Source organism: Dendronephthya gigantea, unplaced genomic scaffold (genome assembly GCF_004324835.1).
Source record: "Dendronephthya gigantea isolate DGI-Jeju-01 unplaced genomic scaffold, DenGig_1.0 000265F, whole genome shotgun sequence".
NCBI lineage: Eukaryota > Metazoa > Cnidaria > Anthozoa > Malacalcyonacea > Nephtheidae > Dendronephthya > Dendronephthya gigantea.
In genome coordinates, this window is record NW_021163275.1 from 80,397 (window position 1) to 100,932 (window position 20,536).

A 20,536-nucleotide genomic window follows, 5' to 3' on the forward strand; every position below is an offset into this window, starting at 1 on the left:
CTAAAATTAGTGCATGCGATAACTATGACAGCTAGGCCAGAGATGGTCCATATGTAGGGTGAAATAGGACCTTCTAGAACATATTACTCCATTAACCGCAAATTTATAACTTGCGTATAAATTTTTTATTTAACACGAGAGGATGGTAAGAATGATGGATCTTTCGCGCATTGCTTAAGATTGCTACAACTCTTGTGATAGATATTTTAACTGACTAATATTCTGCAAAATAATAACGAATTGTTACCCGGCCTCATTTGTTACCTGTCGAAACAAAGAAAATTCGAGGAAACGTCTTACGGTTACCATTTTGATGTATTTAGCCCCAGAAGGTCCTCCACTGAACGTCAAAGTCACTGCAGAAAGTTCATCCTCATTATCAGTCACGTGGGATCTTCCTGAAGAAGAGAAAAGAAATGGCGTGATCGCCAATTATACTGTGTGTATCTCACATGAAGAAACTAAACCTTGCTTTAAAGAACATACTACAGAGAAGATGATGTTAGTCAAGATGATGTTAGACAATTTGAATGCCTCAACCAAATATTTTGTTCGTGTTCTTGCAAGTACTAAAGTTGGTCGAGGAAACTACAGTAAAAGTCAGGGAATGTTTACAAATGGAGGTAGGGCCTATATTTCATAGTTTCGTTGTTAGATCTCATCACCTTAAGAGAAAGCTAACATCACAACCTAAATACCGACATTCAAGTTCATATCATTGATGTTATCTATTATACAGAAGAAACAAAGGTGGCAACAAAAAGAACAGAAACTACATTAACTTTCTCGTTACAAATCCCTTCAGAAAATTTTACGTAAGTTCAAAACCGGCGTTCCTAAAGCAATATTTCAGATAATTGCAAGGAAGAAATTATTTGGACGACCAACTGCAGACTTTATCTCTTACTGAACAAACGGAATATGTTTTAGGTATTTTTACGTCGTGGCTCTTAAATTGAGAAAAAGCAGCGACAAACTTCCATCACCCAGCAGTTACGATAACAATGATCTAGTAACATACAAAGAAGCTAAAACGTCAGCTGAACCAAAACCTTATATTGCCGCCGTCATAACAAGCAGAGATGAAAACATGTTTATACTTGGTGATGGTGGAAATACAAGTTTTCAAACAACACGAAGACGAAGATCAACAACAAATGATTATTATAATGGACCACTGGAGTCTGGAGCAAGTTACAGCATTTTTCAAAGGATCTTTCTTGATGACAAGGTATTGCTAGTTATGATGATACATTAAAATAAACAAATATATTCAATAACACTAACGCCTGTATTCAAAAAGCTCACTCACACCTACACTCATTGAGTGTGGCATATAAATTTTGTTAATGCTGGTCAATGAGAAAGTTTTCTTTCAATGATGGAAAGATATAAGGTAAATCACTGAAAATCAATCCCCTTTTCGGCTGGAAATACCGTCATGGAAACGTTATGAGAAGATAAGGATCTCCCACTCAACGAGTTTGAGTGTGAGTGAGCTTTTAGAATACGGCCATTAGTGATCCTTCTGCATTTTCACTAACATATCTCAATATCTAATATATCCTCATACTCTTATATCTAATATCCTAATATCCGTAAACCTATTTTTCGTCAACTCTATAATTTTAACTGTCTGTCCTAAATATTTCATTTAAGGGTGAATTTTACTCCACTGATTGGAGTCCTCCATCGACAACCCTTAGCATAAACTCAGGTATTGCATATAAATTGTAACACCTTATTTTTTGAGCCGAAAAAACATGGTATGTTTACGTTTATTATAGATTTAATTCTACATGCCCCCAACCTGCTCATCAGTTAACTTGGAATGTATAACTGCATGTTTCTGTTCGTCAGATAATGCCCCTCGTGTGTTAACCAACATGTCCAGTGGTGACGTAATGGCAAAGGAAGGTGATCTTGTCAACTTGTTGTGTTCTGCTCAAGGGGAACCACCTATTAATTTCAGTTGGGAAAAAAATGGAAAGGCTCTGGAGAGTTTTATAGAAAAGAATACCCCTTATCGCAGTTCTGTTCTGGTTGTAACAATAAAAGACGAAAAAAGTTATGGAAAATACATTTGCAATATTCAAGATCGATTTACAAAAACTGCTCATACAATTTCAGTTGTGAAGCTTACAGGTAATTTACAAGCTAAATTAGGGAGAGAAAATAACTTGTGTAGTTTCCAGAGCTTTTTGCATCGGTTACAGTTCTACAACAGTGAATTTCAGGGTCTTGAAATGAGTCCTAAAGGGAGTGTAAATTTTGTTGTATTCTGGGTTGCGTCTTTCTAATTTTTCCTTTTCCTTTCAGGAGCTCAAGGAGAGGACGATGGTCGCGGAAATCTTCTTGTGGGAATTATAGTATTAATAATTCTTCTGGTCATTTTACTCATTATTATCGTTTATTTGTTTCACCGAGTTCATCGTCTCAAATCGTCAAGCACTACGGGAAATTTGGAGAGGAAGACCAAAGACAGTTCCAAAGATATTTATGAAAATCCTAACAAAGATGACGTTGACAATTATGAACAAGTGGAGAATGAACAGTCGACGTATACAGCTCTTAAAATACCTGGAAAGGACGAAGATGATCATGTTTATAGTCATCTGAATCAAAGACCGCAAGAATACGAAAACCAGAAGGAAACTGGGTTATAAACAGGCTTTCGCACGGAACATTTACAATAAACTTTAGATTAATATTTCAATAATGAAATGAGGACGTCCAGGTGTTATCTATAATCTAGTTAAGACCACCTGTTGGTTTAAGCTCATATTTCGACCTGAACGTTTTATCACCATTGGTTGATGGAAAGTACCAACAGGCAATTATGAATATTAAATACATATGATCAGTGAGCATTTAATACACAACACAACACGAGATTCCAAGACCAAGGTTATAATAAATATAAATTGACGAAAGTCGTTATAGACCTATAATAACTTAAGACATACGACATATGAGCATGAAATGGGAAAGATACCATGGAAAATAAATAATATAGACAGTGCTAAACCAAGCATGCAGGAAGACAAATAAATAAGGCCACAGACCATAACTAACTGCTGCCTGTTTAATTTTAAAAATCAACTTATTGACAACAAATTAGGTCTAGAGAGGATCAATTGTCGTAATATAACATGCATGACCATGTGATTTATAGATAGCTTTTAAGAAAGATTATAAATTTATGATTGATGCTATTATTTACAGTAATTTACTGTAAAAGAATGTCAAACGTTTTGTTTGTTTGGGATTATGAAAGCAACATTCAGACTTCACACTGAGTTTTATGAATATTTATCTTCGCTACATCAATGATTTAGTTCGTCTTCCGCCTTCGTTTAAACTTACATCTTTACTGCAGATATCTTTCTGGATGAATCGACTTTTTAAAAAGAAAAGATGTTTTCCAAGTGCTACGAGTGGAAATTATCAGCGTTTATTGTCATTCTCTTGTATCTTCACAGTAAGTAGGCTAGCTACTAAAATATTTCACCATGCATTCAAAATCGAAATTCTGTCTAATTCACAATGATTTGTTCACTGTGTCATGATTAATGCGAGTTGTATGAGTTGCAAGTCTCGCTTGCGTTAGACCGCTCACTACCAAAATTGCGAAAGTCCAAAGTTGAAGAGTACTGACGATTACTGACGTTATTGACGGCGGAGGTAAACCGCATGTCTTGTAACTTGCATTAACGTTCATCAACTCCCATTCTCGTTTTAACACTGCATCAAACGATGGCAATGAATAAACACATTGCAATTATTTTTTTATGTGATGAATTAACTTTTTTTACCGCTGGATACAACTGAGTTAGGTTATAAAAATTAGCCCCTATAAATCCTACTAGTTAACTATGAAAAATCCCCGTCTATCAAGAGTTTGCCTGAAGTTTTAAAATACCGAGTCTGTGCCGAGTCCATTTTCTTTTTTATTACATTTGCCTCCTGTTTGCCGGTTGACGTAAAACTTGATTTTTAAACTCTCTAATATTTGGTAATAACATCGCAAGAAAATCAATCATTCTCGTGAATCTTAAATTCTTCAGGTGTTGCTGGTTTCTTTGTGAAACATATCAAGACAGGAAAGTGTATCAATGACACAGCACGAATACAGGACCAAGGCCTGCTCTGGGGCAGCCTATCTTTTCTTGAACTCTCCAACAACTGTCTGGATCCAGCTGCTCAGTTTCGGTTTCGTGATAATGGCGCCATGTTCAACTTGAAAAGACAAGGATGTCTTGTTATATATAACAGGAGGGTTCAAGATGAAATGTTTTACCTCTACGTTCCTGCCACCCCAGTAATTAAAGAATCATCTGCCTGTGCTGACCACCGGGTTATAAAACAAACCTCTTGGGGAGGTTTACGTGGCTTTTTTCATTCTGCAGCCAGGTGTGCAGACCCTGATGGATACATAAAAACGAACCCAAGCTGTTTAAACGGGGAGAATAAACGTTTTAATTTTGGTAATTTTCTTTTCTGCCGGTACGATCTTTCTGCATGCCAGGGTTTGTCTAAGAAATGTATTTCAACAGTAAAGAAAGGAAGTGCTCAGAATCTAATTATATATTCTCAAACCAAGTAGACAAACTCACTTCATCTTTTTAAGTTTCGATCGTGATTAACATTTTGTGTTATCCTTATCAAGGTTCAGTGACATGTTATGGAAAAACGACAGAGAATGTCACTTGTTCTAAAGATCAGTTCATGGTGGTCAAGACTGCATCTTACCGTGGATTGTCTGACTCAAAGACATGTGGTTTGAGTGATGATTATAGTTGTACAGTTGATGTAACATGTCTTGTTAAGAAACAATGTGATGGTCAACATGAGTGTAAAATAACTGTGAATAAAACCTTGTTCTCTGATGATCTGTGTTCTGGATTGAAAAAATATCTTTACTTTGAATATCAATGTTTTGATAATGTGAAATCTTTTAGCGTTGTTTGTGGTATGTATAGGGTCTATAACTGAAGGTTCTTGCTATCTTGCAAGGTCTTAACAAGCGATCTTCGTATTTCAGGTCATATTTGCAACAATCCTCTGTTAGAAGACAAAGAAAGATTTCCAGATTCGTCATTCACTGCCTCAGTTTCTTCAGAAAGTCACAGAGCTTCTGATGCAAGGATATCTAGTGGTAGTTCTTGGTGTGCTCCTGTCTCAGATGGTACACATTATCTTCAAATTGACCTGGGAAGACTTTATGTGATAATGACTGTTGCAATATTTGGTGACAGTACCAGTGCAAAATGGGTGAAGACTTTTTACTTAAATTACACAGTTGATTCTAACAATTGGAAAAAAGTTGAGACTGGAAATCACAAGGTGATTGATACGTTTCTTTTACATTTTTAGGCCTACATCAAAAGAGGGAAATATCGTATACGGTATTATTGCATCAAAATGAGTAGTGCAATGTCCGATTCTCGCGCAAATGTAAATTTTCCTGACATTTCTATGCATTTGTTCAAAGATATTTCAGGGCAACAAGAATGCTTTTAATGGCGCAACCATAACAAGTTTAAATGCCACAACAACAAGAGCTTTACGGTTCATTCCATTGTCACATGAAGTTCAACCTTGTATGAGAATTGAGATCTGTGGTCACAGTAAGTTACGTTTATTTCTATCGAGGATTTGGTAAAGCATTTGCAGTTGGTGATTAGAAAGCGATAATTATTTAATTATGAGTTTGATTTCCTTTCTTAACAGCCTTATATCCAGACCAACCTAGAAACCTCACCGTCTCTAACATCAAGTCACAAAGTGCTGAAATATCGTGGATTGATCCTGAGAATCAAGGATTTACCAGCGTATCAAGATTTTGGATTAAAATAAAGAAGGACGGCTCAATTATTCTGAATATGACCACGGGAGAAATAAATAAATATAAAATAGATAAGCTCACTCCATACACAAGTTATGAAATATCTGTAGCTGCTGGAAACAAGGATGGTTTTGGCGAAAAGACTATGATTGCATTATTAACACGAGAGGAAGGTATCGGTTTATTCTTCGCGCATTGTTTAAGATTGCTACAACTCTCGCGATAGAAATTTTAACTGACTGATACCCTGCCTCATTTGTTACATGCATGAACCCGTCGAAACAAAGAAAATTCGAACAAACGTCTTACGGTTGTCATTTTGATGTATTTAGCTCCAGAAGGTCCTCCACTGAACGTCAAAGTCACTGCAGAAAGTTCATCCTTTTTATCAGTCACGTGGGATCCTCCTGAAGAAGAGAAAAGAAATGGCGTGATCGTCAATTATACTGTGTGTATCTCACATGAAGAAACTAAACCTTGCTTTAAAGAACACACTACAGAGAAAATGATGTTGGTCATCGACAATTTGAATGCCTCAACCAAATATTATGTTCGTGTTCTTGCAAGTACTAAAGTTGGTCGAGGAAACTATAGTAAAAGTCAAGGAATATTTACAAATGGAGGTAGGGCCTATATTTCACAGATTCGTTGTCAGATCTCATCACCTTAAGAGAAAGCTAAAATCGATCTCAACCTAAATACTGACATTCAAGTTCATATCATTGATGTTATTTATTTTACAGAAGGAACAAAGATCGCAACAAAGAAAACAGAAACTACATTAACTTTCTCGTTACAAATTCCTTTAGAAAATTTTACGTAAGTTCAAAACCAGCGTTCCTAAAGCAATATTTCAGATAATTGCATAGAAAAAATTATTTGGATGACCAACTACAACTTTTACTTAACAAACAAAATCTGTTTTAGATATTTTTACGTCGTGGCTTTGAAACTGAGAAAGAGCAGTGACAAACTTCCATCACCCAGCAGTTACGATAACAATGATCTAGTAACATACAAAGAAGCTAAAACGTCAGCTGAACCAAAACCTTATATTGCTGCCGTCATAACAAGCAGGGATAAAAACATGTTTATACTTGGTGATGGTGGAAATACAAGTTTTCAAACAACACGAAGACGAAGATCAACAACGAATGATTATTATAATGGACCACTGGAGTCTGGAGCAAGTTACAGTATTTTTCAAAGGATCTTTCTTGATGACAAGGTATTGCTAGTTATGATATTACATTAAAATAAACAAATATATTCAATTACACCAAATGATCCTTCTGCATTTTCACTAACATAGGCTATCTCAATATCTTATATATCCTCATACCCTTATATCTAATATCCGTAAACCTATTTTTTGTCTACTCTATATCTGTTTGTCCTAAATATTTCATTTTAGGGTGAATTTTACTCCAATGATTGGAGTCCTCCATCGACAACCCTTAGCATAAACTCAGGTATTGCATATAAATTGTAACACCTTATTTTTGAGCCGAAAAAAACATGGTATGTTTACGTTTATTATAGATTTAATTCTACATGCCCCCAACCTGCTCATCAGTTAACTTGGAATGTATAACTGCATGTTTCTGTTCGTCAGATAATGCCCCTCGTGTGTTAACCAACATGTCCAGTGGTGACGTAATGGCAAAGGAAGGTGATCTTGTCAACTTGTTGTGTTCTGCTCAAGGGGAACCACCGATCACTTTCAGTTGGGAAAAAGATGGAAAGGCTCTGGAGAGTTTTATAGAAAAGAATACCCCTTATCGCAGTTCTGTTCTGGTTGTAACAATAAAAGACGAAAAAAGTTTTGGAAAATACATTTGTAATATTCAAGATCGATTTACAAAAACTGCTCATACAATTTCAGTTGTGAAACTTACAGGTAATTTACAAACTAAATTAGGGAGAGAAAATAACTTGTGTAGTTTCCAGAGCTTTTTGTATCGGTTACAGTTCTACAACAGAGGATTTTAGGGTTTTGAAATGAGTCCTAAACGGAGAGTAAATCTGTTGTATTCTGGGTTGCATCTTTCTAATTTTTGCTCTTCCTTTCATTAGCTCAAGGAGAGTGCGAAGGTTGCGGAAATCATCTTGTGGGAATTATAGTATTAATAATTATTCTGGTCATTCTACTCATTATTATCGCTTATTTATTGTTTCACCGAGTTCATCGTCTCAAATCGTCAAGCACTACGGGAAATTTGGAGAGGAAGACCAAAAACAGTTCCAAAGATATTTATGAAAATCCTAACAAAAATGATGTTGACAATTATGAACAAGTGGAGAATGAACAGTCGACGTATACAGCTCTTAAAAGACCTGGAAAGGACGAAGATGATCATGTTTATAGTCATCTGAATCAAAAACCGCAAGAATACGAAAACCAAAAGGAAACTGGATTATAAAGTTGCTTTTGCACGGAACATTTACAATAAACTTAAGATTAAAATTTCAATAATGAAATGAGGGCGTCCATGTATAATCTATAATCTAGTTAAGACCACCTGTTGCTTTAAGCTAATATTTCGACCTGAACGTTTTACTTAATTTTAAAAATCAACCCATCGACAACAAATTTGGTCTAGAGAGGATCATTTCTCTTAATATAACATGCACGACCATGTCATTTATACATATAGCTTTTGAGAAATATGAAAGATTTATGATTAATGTCATTATTTACAGTAATTTAACAAAAACAAAACACAATTTGCTAAAAGAATGTCAGACGTTTTGTTTGTTTGGGATCATGAAAGCAACATTCAGACTTCACACTGAGTTTTATGAATATTTATCTTCGCAACATCAACGATTTAGTTCTTCTTCCGGCTTCGTTCAAACTTACATCTTTACTGCAGATATCTTTGTCGATGAATCGACTTTTTAAAAAGAAAGGATGTTTTCCAAGTGCTATGAGTGGAAATTATCAGGGTTCATTGTCATTCTCCTGTATCTTCATAGTAAGTAGGCTAGCTATTAAAATATTACACCAGGCATTGAAAATCGAAATTCTGTCTCATTCACAATGATTTGTGCACTGTCTCATGATTAATGCGAGTTGATGTGAGTTGTAAGTCTCGCTTGTGTTCGACCGCTCACTACCAAAATTGCGAAAGTCCTCTGACGAATACTGACATTATTGACGGCGGAGGTAAACAGGTCTTGTAACTTGCATTAACGTTCATCAACTTCCATTCTCGTTTTAAAACTGCATCAAACGATGGCAAGAATAAACACATTGTAATCACTTTTTTATGTGATTAATTAACAATTTTTTACCGCTGGATACAACTGAGTTAGGTTATAAAAATATGTCCCTATGAATCCTACTAGTTAACTATGAAAAATCCCCGTCTATCAAGAGTTTGCCTGAAGTTTTAAAATACCGAGTCTGTGCCGAGTCTATTTTTTTATTACATTTGCCTCCTATTTACCGGTTGACGTAAAACTTGATTTTTAAACTCTCTAATATTTGGTAGTAACATCGCAAGAAAATCAATCAATCTCGTGAATCTTAAATTCTTCAGGTGTTGCTGGTTTCTTTGTGAAACATATCAAGACAGGAAAGTGTATCTATGACACAGCACGAATACAGTCAGACGGCTCGGACTGGGGTAGCGTATCTTTTCTTGAACTCTCCAACAACTGTCTGGACCCAGCTGCTCAGTTTTGGTTTCGTGATAATGGCGCCATGTTGAATTTGAAAAGACAAGGATGTCTTGCTATATATAGTAAGAGGTATCAAGATGAAATGTTTTACGTCTTCGTTCCTGCCACCCTAAAAGTTAAAGAAATATCTGCCTGTGCTGACAAACGGGTTATAAAACAAACTTCTTGGGGAGGTTTACGTGGATTTTATAATTCTGCAGCCAGGTGTGCAGACCCTGATGGATACATAAAAACGAACCCAAGCTGTTTAGACGAGGAGAATAAACGTTTTAATTTTGGTAAGTTTCTTTTCTGCCGGTACGATCTTTCTGCCTGATATAGGGGTTGTCTGAGAAATGTATTCAACAGTAAAGAGAAGAAGTGCTCAGAAAGTAATTCTATATTCTCAATGCAAACCAGGTATACAAACTCACTTCAACTTTTTAAGTTTCGATCGAGGTCTATATTTTGTCCTATCCTTATCAAGGTTCAGTGACATGTTATGGAAATACGACAGAGAATGTCGCCTGTCCTAAAGATCAGTTCATGGTGGTCAAGACTGCATCTTACCGTGGATTGTCTGACTCAAAGACATGTGGTTTGAGTGATGATTATAGTTGTACAGTTGATGTAACATGTCTTGTTAAGAAACAATGTGATGGTCAACATGAGTGTAAAATAACTGTGAATGAAACCTTGTTCTCTGATGATCTGTGTCCTGGATTGAACAGATATCTTTACTTTGAATATCAATGTATTGATAGATCAAAACAATACTCATTATGTGGTATGTTTGTATTGGATTGAAGTTGCGTTCGAGCGCTGAGTATTTGATGCATGCTTCTCGTGTGAAGTGCAAGAGCGCAAAATAATACTAACTGGTGCCACCCTCAAACTTTAAACTTTCCAAACCCAAAAACCTCAAAACCCCAAAAGCTCACCTAGAAACCCGAGAAGAATTCTTTTTAAAATACGTAAACATTTATTATTGTTGTTTTTTTAGTGGATAACGTGCATCTGTCTGACTCATCTCTACCAAACGAGGGTTTTATACAAATAGATGAGAATTATAATGGAACCAAAACAGTTTGTTGGCAGAGTTTGAAGAACAACGCCAAAGATGTTATTTGTCGTCAACTGGGTTATACACGAGCATCCTCCGTTGTTAATAAGACTGCTATGTCTAGCACGAAAGAGGTATTTTCTGGAAGCATTGACTGTGGTGGCAAAGAGCATCACTTGTCTCAATGTTCACTTATAACTTCTCCAAATGGCTGTTCACAGCTCTCTTACATCAAATGTAAGTATATTCTAGATATGCTGGTACAGCTTATGTGAAAAAATTTGGACTAACATTCTTTATTTCAGGTCATATTTGCAACAATCCTCTGTTAGAAGACAAAGAAAAATTTCCAGATTCGTCATTCACTGCCTCAGTTTCTTCAGAAGGTCACAGGGCTTTTGATGCAAGGATATCTAGTGGTAGTTCTTGGTGTGCTTCTGTCTCAGATGGTAAACATTATCTTCAAATCGACCTGGGAAGACTTTACGTGTTATATGTCATAAAGACATTTGGCGATAGCACAGCCACTGGCTTTAAACGGTTGATATCATTTAACCTTAATTACACTGTTGACCTGATAAACTGGAGACGAGTACAAAACGGGACGGTAATGTTTTGTTCTAGTTTGATGTTTTCACTAGACTAGCTACCTTGAGATACAAAAGCCTCTAAAAATCGTAGTTGATGGACATATTTTTGTTTTAAAATCTCTCATAGCAAATAAGCAAAACATTCTTAAGACAGTTTACGTTATTATCATTAGCTTTAGATATTTCAAGAACGGTATAATTTAATCAATAAAATAAATATTTCCTTAATTTTACCCTTTTTAATAGATACTTCAAGGCAACAAGAATGCTAATGACGCAGCCATAAGAAGTTTAAATGACACAACAACAAGAGCTTTACGGTTTATTCCATTATCAAATGAAGTTGAACCTTGTATGAAAATTGAGATCTGTGGTGTCAGTAAGTTATACATTATACACCTAATGTATGCTACCGATGGAAATAGTGAGTTTTGTTTTTCCAAGTCTGAATGTTGAGACTCGAGGGAAAACAAAATTCACTATTTCCCGAGGTAGTGTACATTAAGTGTTATATAGGAACAAAAACATACATGTTACACAACAATTTTTAATTTTAAAAAAACACTTTACTTTGTTATGACAACATGCGGGCAATAATTTTTTACTTTGTCGTGCGGGAACCATTGCATTTATTTAAAGCCTTATATGACTACGAATGAACCAACCAAATATAAAATACATAGCACCTATATAACAATACTTAATATATCCCGTCGAGGCTTTAATAAAAAGAGTTGGCAATAATAATTTAGAAAGGATATTTATCTCATTTTATTTTTATTCTTAACAGCTTTATATCCAGACAAACCAAGAAACCTCATCGTCTTTAACATCAAGTCACAAAGTGTTGAAATATCGTGGATTGATCCTGAGAATCAAGGATTTACCAACGTATCAAGATTTTGGATTAAAATGAAGAAAAACAACTCGCTTATTCTGAATATGACCACAGGAAAAATGAATAAATATAAAATAGATAAGCTCACTCCAGACACAAGTTATGAAATATCTGTAGCTGCTGGAAACAAGGATGGTTTTGGCGAAGAAACGAGTTCTTCATTTATAACATTGGAAACTGGTTAGAATTGAAATATATTTCTTATATTGGCGACGTTGTGATTAATGACGTTAGTGAGGACATAATCTATACCCACGACATTGAAGCCTGACTGATTGAAACAGAATTAGTTTTCTTGAGAAAACTGTCTTCTTTACAGTTCTCTAATAATTGTTTATAGTGCGGTCCAAATTTGACTTACAACACTACCCATTCGCTGACCTATTGCGCTCGTTATTAGTTAATCTGATAGATTCATAGCATTTGATTGGTTTGTGTTCGCTCAAAGATAGCGCTGGTGGAATTCAAATCTGAACCTCGCTCGGAGCTGTTTGTTTTGGTTCAATTGTCTAATAATATACAAAATATCAACTATACGAACCTCCATTTTGATTTTTAGCACCAAGTGGTCCTCCATTAAACATCAAAACCACATCAAGAAGTACATCATCTCTGTCTTTCATTTGGGATCCTCCTGAGGAAAGTAAACAAAATGGCGTCATTATCAGTTATACTGTGTGTGTTTCGAATACAAACGATGGAATTTGCTTTCACTCATTTACAACCACTGAAAGAAATTGGGTTGCGCGGGATTTGAATCCATCAACCAAATATTATATTCGTGTTCAAGCGAGTACTAAAGCTGGTCGTGGTAACTACAGTGAGAGTAAAGGATTCTTTACTAATGGAGGTATGTTGAACAATAATGTTGAAACGACACCATCTTGTGGTGTTGAATTGGTTCAGATATATTCAGTATCGAAAATAAGCTTTTCATTTTGTCACCGATTCGAAACTTCACCTAATATCTAAAGATACATCTCAATCGCAGATTTGGAAAACATCTCTGCAGAAAATTGCTAAAATTTCGTTTTTTAAACACGGGAATGTATTATTTATGCACATGCAAGCCCGTATTACATCAATTTTGTTTTTTTACTATAGGAGGGACAGAACAGGCTGCTGACGTGACGTCACGTACACTCACATTTTCATTGAAAATTCCTTCAATGACGTATTTGTAAGTTATTTATTTAAATATTAGTGTACGAAGACAGACACCAGGTGCTATTGAAGAGGTAAATGTTTCTCTTCAGGCATTTTTACGTCGTGGCTTTAAAACTTAAAGACGGTAAAGAACCTAAATCATCTGGTAGTTATGACAACAATGAACTAGTGACGTACGCTGAGGCAAGAAAATCATCAGATCCCAAACCTTACATTGCTGCAGTCTTTACATCCGGCGGTGTGAATGAAGACGTGTTTATACTTGGTGATGGTAAGAATACAAGTGATTCAACATCACGAAGACGCAGATCAACTGCGAGTGATTACTACAATGGTCCGCTGGAACCTGGCACTAGATACAGTATTTTTCAAAGGATTATACTCAATGACCAGGTAATTCTATGTAAATTTTATTATAGTCTAGATACAATAATTCCTTCGTCTAGTTTCAGTTTACCAGGCTTACTTACATGTCAAAAATTGAGAGGAAAAGAAAAATGAGAATGAGGCTGAACTCTGAAGAGTGAAAAAGGACAAATATCAGAAGAGGAACATCGTTACACCAACTAAAAAAACAAGTATTTCATGTCATCATCCGTCTTTCTGGGTCATAACATATAATGATCATTTTCTTAAAATAGGATTATTACTCCACAGACTGGAGCCCAGTTTCGAAGACAAATGAATATACAGGTATAAATTTCTTTCACACAACAATATCTTGGTACATTCCAAGGTAACTTACTCTTAAAGGGTTTATTAAACAAAAATCTAGTTTTAAAAAATTGAGGTTAAGTTCAAATGCCTGTTAATTTCATTTCCCCAGGCAGTCCTCGTGTGTTAACCAACATGTCCAGTGGTGACGTAATGGCAAAGGAAGGTGATCTTGTCAACCTGTTGTGTTCTGCTCAAGGGGAACCACCTATTAATTTCAGTTGGGAAAAAGATCAGAGGCCACTGGATGGATTCATGGTAAAAGACACGCCTCATCGTAGTTCTTTACTCGTCGTTACAGTGAAAGACGAAACAAGTTTTGGAAAATATATTTGTCATGTTCATGATCGATTTCGGAGAACGAATCATACATTTTTTATCCAAAAACAGATCGCTACAGGTAACATGAATTTTTACCAAATTGAGAAATTAACAAATGCACACTGGCTTTCACTAGCAAAAATGAACGGAATGCCTGGAACGGAATCCTGGATCGTTAATTCCAGATCTCGATTTAATCAATCTTGATTCGAAAATCAAATAAATTTTAGGATCCCATTATAGATGACCCAGGAGCTTTTTAATCGCGAGTTCTGTATTTTATTATTTAGCAACTGCATGGTTGGATTTCTTACACTGGTTACCTAGAATTATTACTCTTCAATACATGATGCATCTTCTTAATTTTCTATCTTTCAGACGGTGCAAGAAATGAAGTTGTTGGAATTATTGTATTGGCAATTCTCCTTGTCATTTCAGTCGTAGTTATCGCTTATTTAATCTACCGTGTTCATCGTCTCAAATCATCAAGCGCTACGAAAGACGTGGAGAAGACCAAGGAAAATTCCAAAGATATTTATGAAAATCCTGGAAAAGATGACGTCGACAATTATGAACAAGTGGGAAATGAAAAATCGACGTACACAGCGCTTAAAAGGCCTGGAAAGGAGGAAAATGATGATCATGTCTATAGTCATTTAAATGAAGCGCCCAAAAAACATGAAAATCAGGCGGAAACTGGATTTTAATAACAAGGGCTCTTGTACGACGCATTTGTCGATAGTATAAACTTAAAAGAGCTGTCAAAGTAGAAATTTCCAGCCTGAATAAATCGACTATTCATGCAATGTATACTCCGCACTTAGCACTTAACCAAACACGGAAGAATTGACAGTTGAAGTGATCATGATAAGAAGTTGATCTAAAATATCAGTATGGAATTATACTGACTCGTATTATAACCGTTAAATATACGACTAAGAAATGAATGCATGTGAATGAATTGAATTTACGTACGTCCCCATGATGTAGTTGACAAAAACACTGAAGAATTGACAGTGATCATCATAAGTAGTTGATATAAAATATCAGTGTGGAATTATACTGACTCGTATACATTCCTGTATTATAACCATTAAATATACAACTAAGAAATGGGAAAGACAATGAAACGGCGAAGACACTATAAATGAAAGCATGTATACCTAAGTGAAACATATTTTTTCATCTGCTTTCGATTAACCAATAGATTTTGCATGGAAATCAGTTTCTTCCGCTGAATTGGTGGACTGGAATCTTCTTAAAATGCCAATGATAAAAAAAGGGATTCAAATCGTCTTTTTTGCTTATATAAAGGTTTCGCCTGTATTGCACCTTATTACCTAATAACCGCCATGCAGATCTGTGAGGCCCTCAGAAGCTTTTATCAGGATATGAAAGAAAAAGATTTTGCAACTATTTTGATAACTGATTTAACTAAGAGACTACAACTAAATTCATTAAAAGTTTCTGATCAGACGTATATTGAAATCACTAGTGTTTTGACTTTTGTCTTTGTTCGTTTAAGAGTGCTTAAGGAAGTAATGTAAGAAATGTAAACAAACGATTAAAAACGATTATCACTATAGGTCGATTATCGATCATTATTCAGTACATATACCACGATATACAAGTCATATAACACGATATAGTCAACATATACTACGCTTAATATATAATTTGAAGTTTTGAATAATACTGACTGGTGTAACCCAAGTATAACTTTTCAAAATATCTGATTGTAATGTGATTTAATGTTCATACAGGGTATCTCAAATGATTTTTAGACAATCGTGTGAAGCGTCCATTGGTTTTAAACCAGTCGTATCCAATTTTGCATCAATGAAAGATGGGAACTGATACAGTATTTTACAGCATCATTAAAAAGCGGTATACAACAAATCTTAATGTGAAAGAATGTTAATAATTTGGTTTCAGCATGCAATTATAAAAAAAAACATTCAGACTTTACACCGGCTGCTTTGAATATTTATCTTCGCTACATTGATTTAGTCTCGTCTTCCGCAATCGCAATTCACGAAGTCGTTTTCGGTTATATTTGTACATCTCGTTCTTAATGAAGTGTCTTTTTGAAGATGTTTTTCAGGTGCTTTGAGTACAAATTTATAGGGTTGATTGTCAGTCTCTTGTATCTTCATGGTAAGTATTAATTTAAACTATATCATTTACAATTTATAAAAACTGAATACTTGGCTTAATTCGCACTGATGAACTTATCTGGTGAATCTATGTACTGTCGCAATAAAATGATATCTCAAGTCTGCTTACTTTCAGTTACGACATGGACAAAACCAGCATCTGAAGTATCTATGAATGACCCTCAGTTTCTCATATTCGAGTACATTAGTTTTGCGTGATCAGTTAACTAGATATATATTTGTGTATGTATGTTATACGCATTACACATATAGCTATATATGGATATATGAACAAGGTTGCACTATACTCTATAGAGGTTAGAAATATATTTGCTGTGAATGTGAAAGTGTTACTGACATTGTTGTTGGGAGGGGGGGGGGGTTTAAAGCCTTGTGGTACTTATAGTTCATGATCACCGGGGATGATTCCGGGGATGGCTATTGTCGCCCGATCTTTCGGGAATGGAAATAAAGTGTTTCGTTATTTTGAATAAATTTTCTTCATCATGCAGCGCTTACCAACAATTCATTGCCGACTGTCGGTAGTCAGTGAGAACCATGCAGGCTTAACGACGAAACATATGACTTGGAGGGCGCAAAGGATATTGAGTTTATAACACTTTACACCGAAAACCTTTGTAAGAAACCGTAAGATATCATTAGGTGATTCTCTGGTCACAAACGTTACTCAATGTTATTTCTGCAGGCTTTATATTTAACAGCAATGTGACCTGAGAATCACCTCATGGAACAGATGTAGAAAAGACACACCGCTCTGCTCAAAAGGTGCTTTTCTATGTGTAAAAAGCTTGGCAAATTATCAGAGAATTGCGTGTCTTTTTGTTCTGACATGATCTATCTTACATTGTAAACAGATCTAGCGATCACATATTTATAAAAGCGGATCAAATATTTATAAAAAGTGCATTACTTATTTATAGTAATAGCTCACAAATCGAAGCAAAAAACTTGACTGCTGCACAAATTAGGATGCTCCTAGTCTGCTATAGCTAGACTCCGCAACAATGAATTATTTTCGTGTGTTCAAAAGTTATAAATTTAAGAACTTATGCTATAAAACTTATGCAAAACTTACTAAAGATGAATTCGCATTGTTATCGCAAAACGCTAGACCAGTATTTCTCTAGCTAACCTTTGGTAATTCTATACTGCATAGAAAATTAATCATTATCATGGAATTGCTTAGAATGTCTAAACTTTTTTATGGTTTTTTTTCAATATAACGCATATAAAATAAGCGGAGTGATGTTTTTTCCAGGTGTTGTTGGGTTTTTTTTGAAACATATCAAGACAGGAAAGTGTATCTATGACACAGCACGAATACAGTCAAAAGGCCCGGACTGGGGCAGCGTATCTTTTCTTGAACTCTCCAACAACTGTCTGGATCCAGCTGCTCAGTTTCGGTTTCGTGATAATGGCGCCATGTTGAATTTGAAAAGACAAGGATGTCTTGTTATATTTGATAAGAGGTATCAAGATGAAATGTTTTACGTCTACGTTCCTAATACCCCAGGGACTATAGAAAAATCTGCCTGTGCTGACGACCGGGTTATAGAACAAACCTCCTCGGGGGGTTTACGGGGATTTTATAATTCCGCAGCCAGGTGTGCAGACCCTGATGGATACTTAAAAACGAACCCAAGCTGTCTAGACGGGGAGAATAAACGTTTTAATTTTGGTAAGTTTCTTTTCTGCCGGTACGATCTCTCTGCCTGTCAACGTTGTCTGAGACGGGTTTGCGATAGGGCCGCGGGGGATAGCAATGTGTGTGGGGGAGGGGGATATTCATGTTCTCAGACCGTAAAACAATATATTTCAAAAGATACTAATAATGATGAAGGTGAATATAGCTACGGTATATAGATTACTTCATGGTTGGCGAGTGCGTACGATTTTTATGCAGGAGTTGTGAAGGATCGCAAAACGAACGAGTGAGTTTGCGATCCTTCGCAACGAGTGGATAATAAAATTCGTACAAACGAGCCAACAATGAAGCAATTTGTTTAGTAAATGTGTATAGAGATCAATTTGACAAAGACACGCTAGCATAATTTTAATATACAAAAACACAGCGAGCAACAAAATTTCGAAATTTTATACATCAAAACATATTTATTACCAGTTTCTTTGTAATTTTGTTTAGTAGAAGTTAAATATCCTTTCCGAAAGATTTGATAATGGGTTGAATGTAATATCCTATATTTTGACGCCATCGTATTTCACGATTTAAAATACAATTTGAAATACGATTTTTATATCATCACTCTGCTGTGCATAAATCTCTATACACATAATAAATGAATATATGCCCTCCCCTCTTAAAGATTTTCCGTGACCGCAGTAGTTGTTAAAGAGGATATATAAGAAGCGGATTTCAAATTTGGAAGACCACACACAGCCTGGATCAATTTTAATTTTTCAGGTTCAGTGACATGTTATGGAAATACGACAGAGAATGTCGCCTGTTGTAAAGATCAGTTCATGGTGGTCAAGACTGCATCTTACCGTGGATTGTCTGACTCAAAGACATGTGGTTTGAGTGATGATTATAGTTGTACAGTTGATGTAACATGTCTTGTTAAGAAACAATGTGATGGTCAACATGAGTGTAAAATAACTGTGAATAAAACCTTGTTCTCTGATGATCTGTGTCCTGGATTGAAAAAATATCTTTACTTTGAATATCAATGTATTGATAAATCAAAACAATACTCATTATGTGGTATGTTTGTTTTGGATTCAGTGAAGTTGCGTTGGAGTGCTGAGTATTTAATGCATGTTTCTCGTGTGAAGTGCGAGAGCGCAAAACAATACTAACTGGTGCCACCTTCAAACTTTAAACTCCCAAAAACCTCAAAACCTCCCTGCGTCTGCGTGGGATATTTTCTAGCTATTTAAATTAAATGTCAGTGCATGCCATTAAGCGATAAAATTGTTTCTGATTTATACAAAAAGACATAACTTAGCGCTATTTGTTACTGGCCCAAATGAATTCACCATAGGTCCTCAACCATCGTGAATATGAAAATAATATGTAGCTTTAGTCCTCGATATAATGTAAAAATTGCGGAATACCAAATTTATTAAGTTGGTACTTATTTACGCTCAAGAAAATCAGATGTTTATTAATAGTAGCAAAGAAATACCAGAGAAGAATTCTTTTTAAATACGTAAACATTTACTATTGTTGTTTTTGTAGTGGATAACGTGCATCTGTCAGATTCATCTTTACCAAACGAGGGTATTTTACAAATAGATGTCAATTATAATGGAACCAACACTGTTTGTTGGCAGAGTTTAAAGAACAACGCCAAGGATGTTGTTTGTCGTCACCAGGGTTATACACGAGCATCCTCTGTTGTTAATAAGACTGCTATGTCTAGCACGAAAGAAGTATTTTCTGGAAGCATTGACTGTGGTGGCAAAGAGCATCACTTGTCTCAATGTTCAGTTACAACCTCTCAAAAAAGCTGTTCACAGCTCTCTTACATCAAATGTAAGTATATTCTGGATATGCTGGTGCAGCTTACGCGAACAAATATGGATTAACATTCTTTATTTCAGGTCATATTTGCGACAATCCTCTGCTAGAAGACAAAGAAAGATTTCCAGATTCGTCATTTACTGCGTCAGTTTCTTCAGAAGGTCACAGAGCTTCTGATGCAAGGATATCTAGTGGTAGCTCTTGGTGTGCTTCTGTCTCAGATGGTAGACATTATCTTCAAGTCGACTTAGGAAGACTTTACGTGTTATATGCTATAGCGACATTTGGCAATAGCACAGCCACTGGCTCTAAATGGGTGACATCATTTAACCTTAATTACACTGTAGACCTGGTAAACTGGAGACGACTCAGACGAGTACAAGATGGGACGGTAATGTTTTTGTTCTAGTTTGATGTTTTCACTAGACTAGCTACCTTGAAATACAAAAGCCTCTAAAAAGTTGATTAGAGACATTTTTTGATTTTTTGTATTAACAACTAAATCTCTCATTGCAAATAAGCAAGTCATTCTTTAGACGGTTTACGTTATTATCATTAGCTTTATATATTTCAAGAACGGTAATTATTAACAATAAATGAAATATATA

At 35.5% G+C, this 20,536-nt stretch overlaps 1 protein-coding gene and 1 long non-coding RNA gene across 2 annotated transcripts in view; both read left to right on the forward strand.

Annotated features, from left to right (window-relative positions):
- LOC114541097 (receptor-type tyrosine-protein phosphatase epsilon-like) overlaps positions 1–20,536 on the forward strand; it is a 34,639-nt gene that overhangs the window by 7,712 nt on the left and 6,391 nt on the right. The window contains exon 3 of the mRNA XM_028561076.1: positions 324–505. Within this exon, the coding sequence (XP_028416877.1) occupies positions 324–505 (182 nt within the window). The remainder of the gene's footprint in view (positions 1–323; positions 506–20,536) is intronic.
- LOC114541086 lies at positions 9,710–10,242 on the forward strand. Its single transcript, XR_003689194.1, has 2 exons — positions 9,710–9,813; positions 10,002–10,242. It is a non-coding gene; the product is annotated as an uncharacterized LOC114541086 (long non-coding RNA).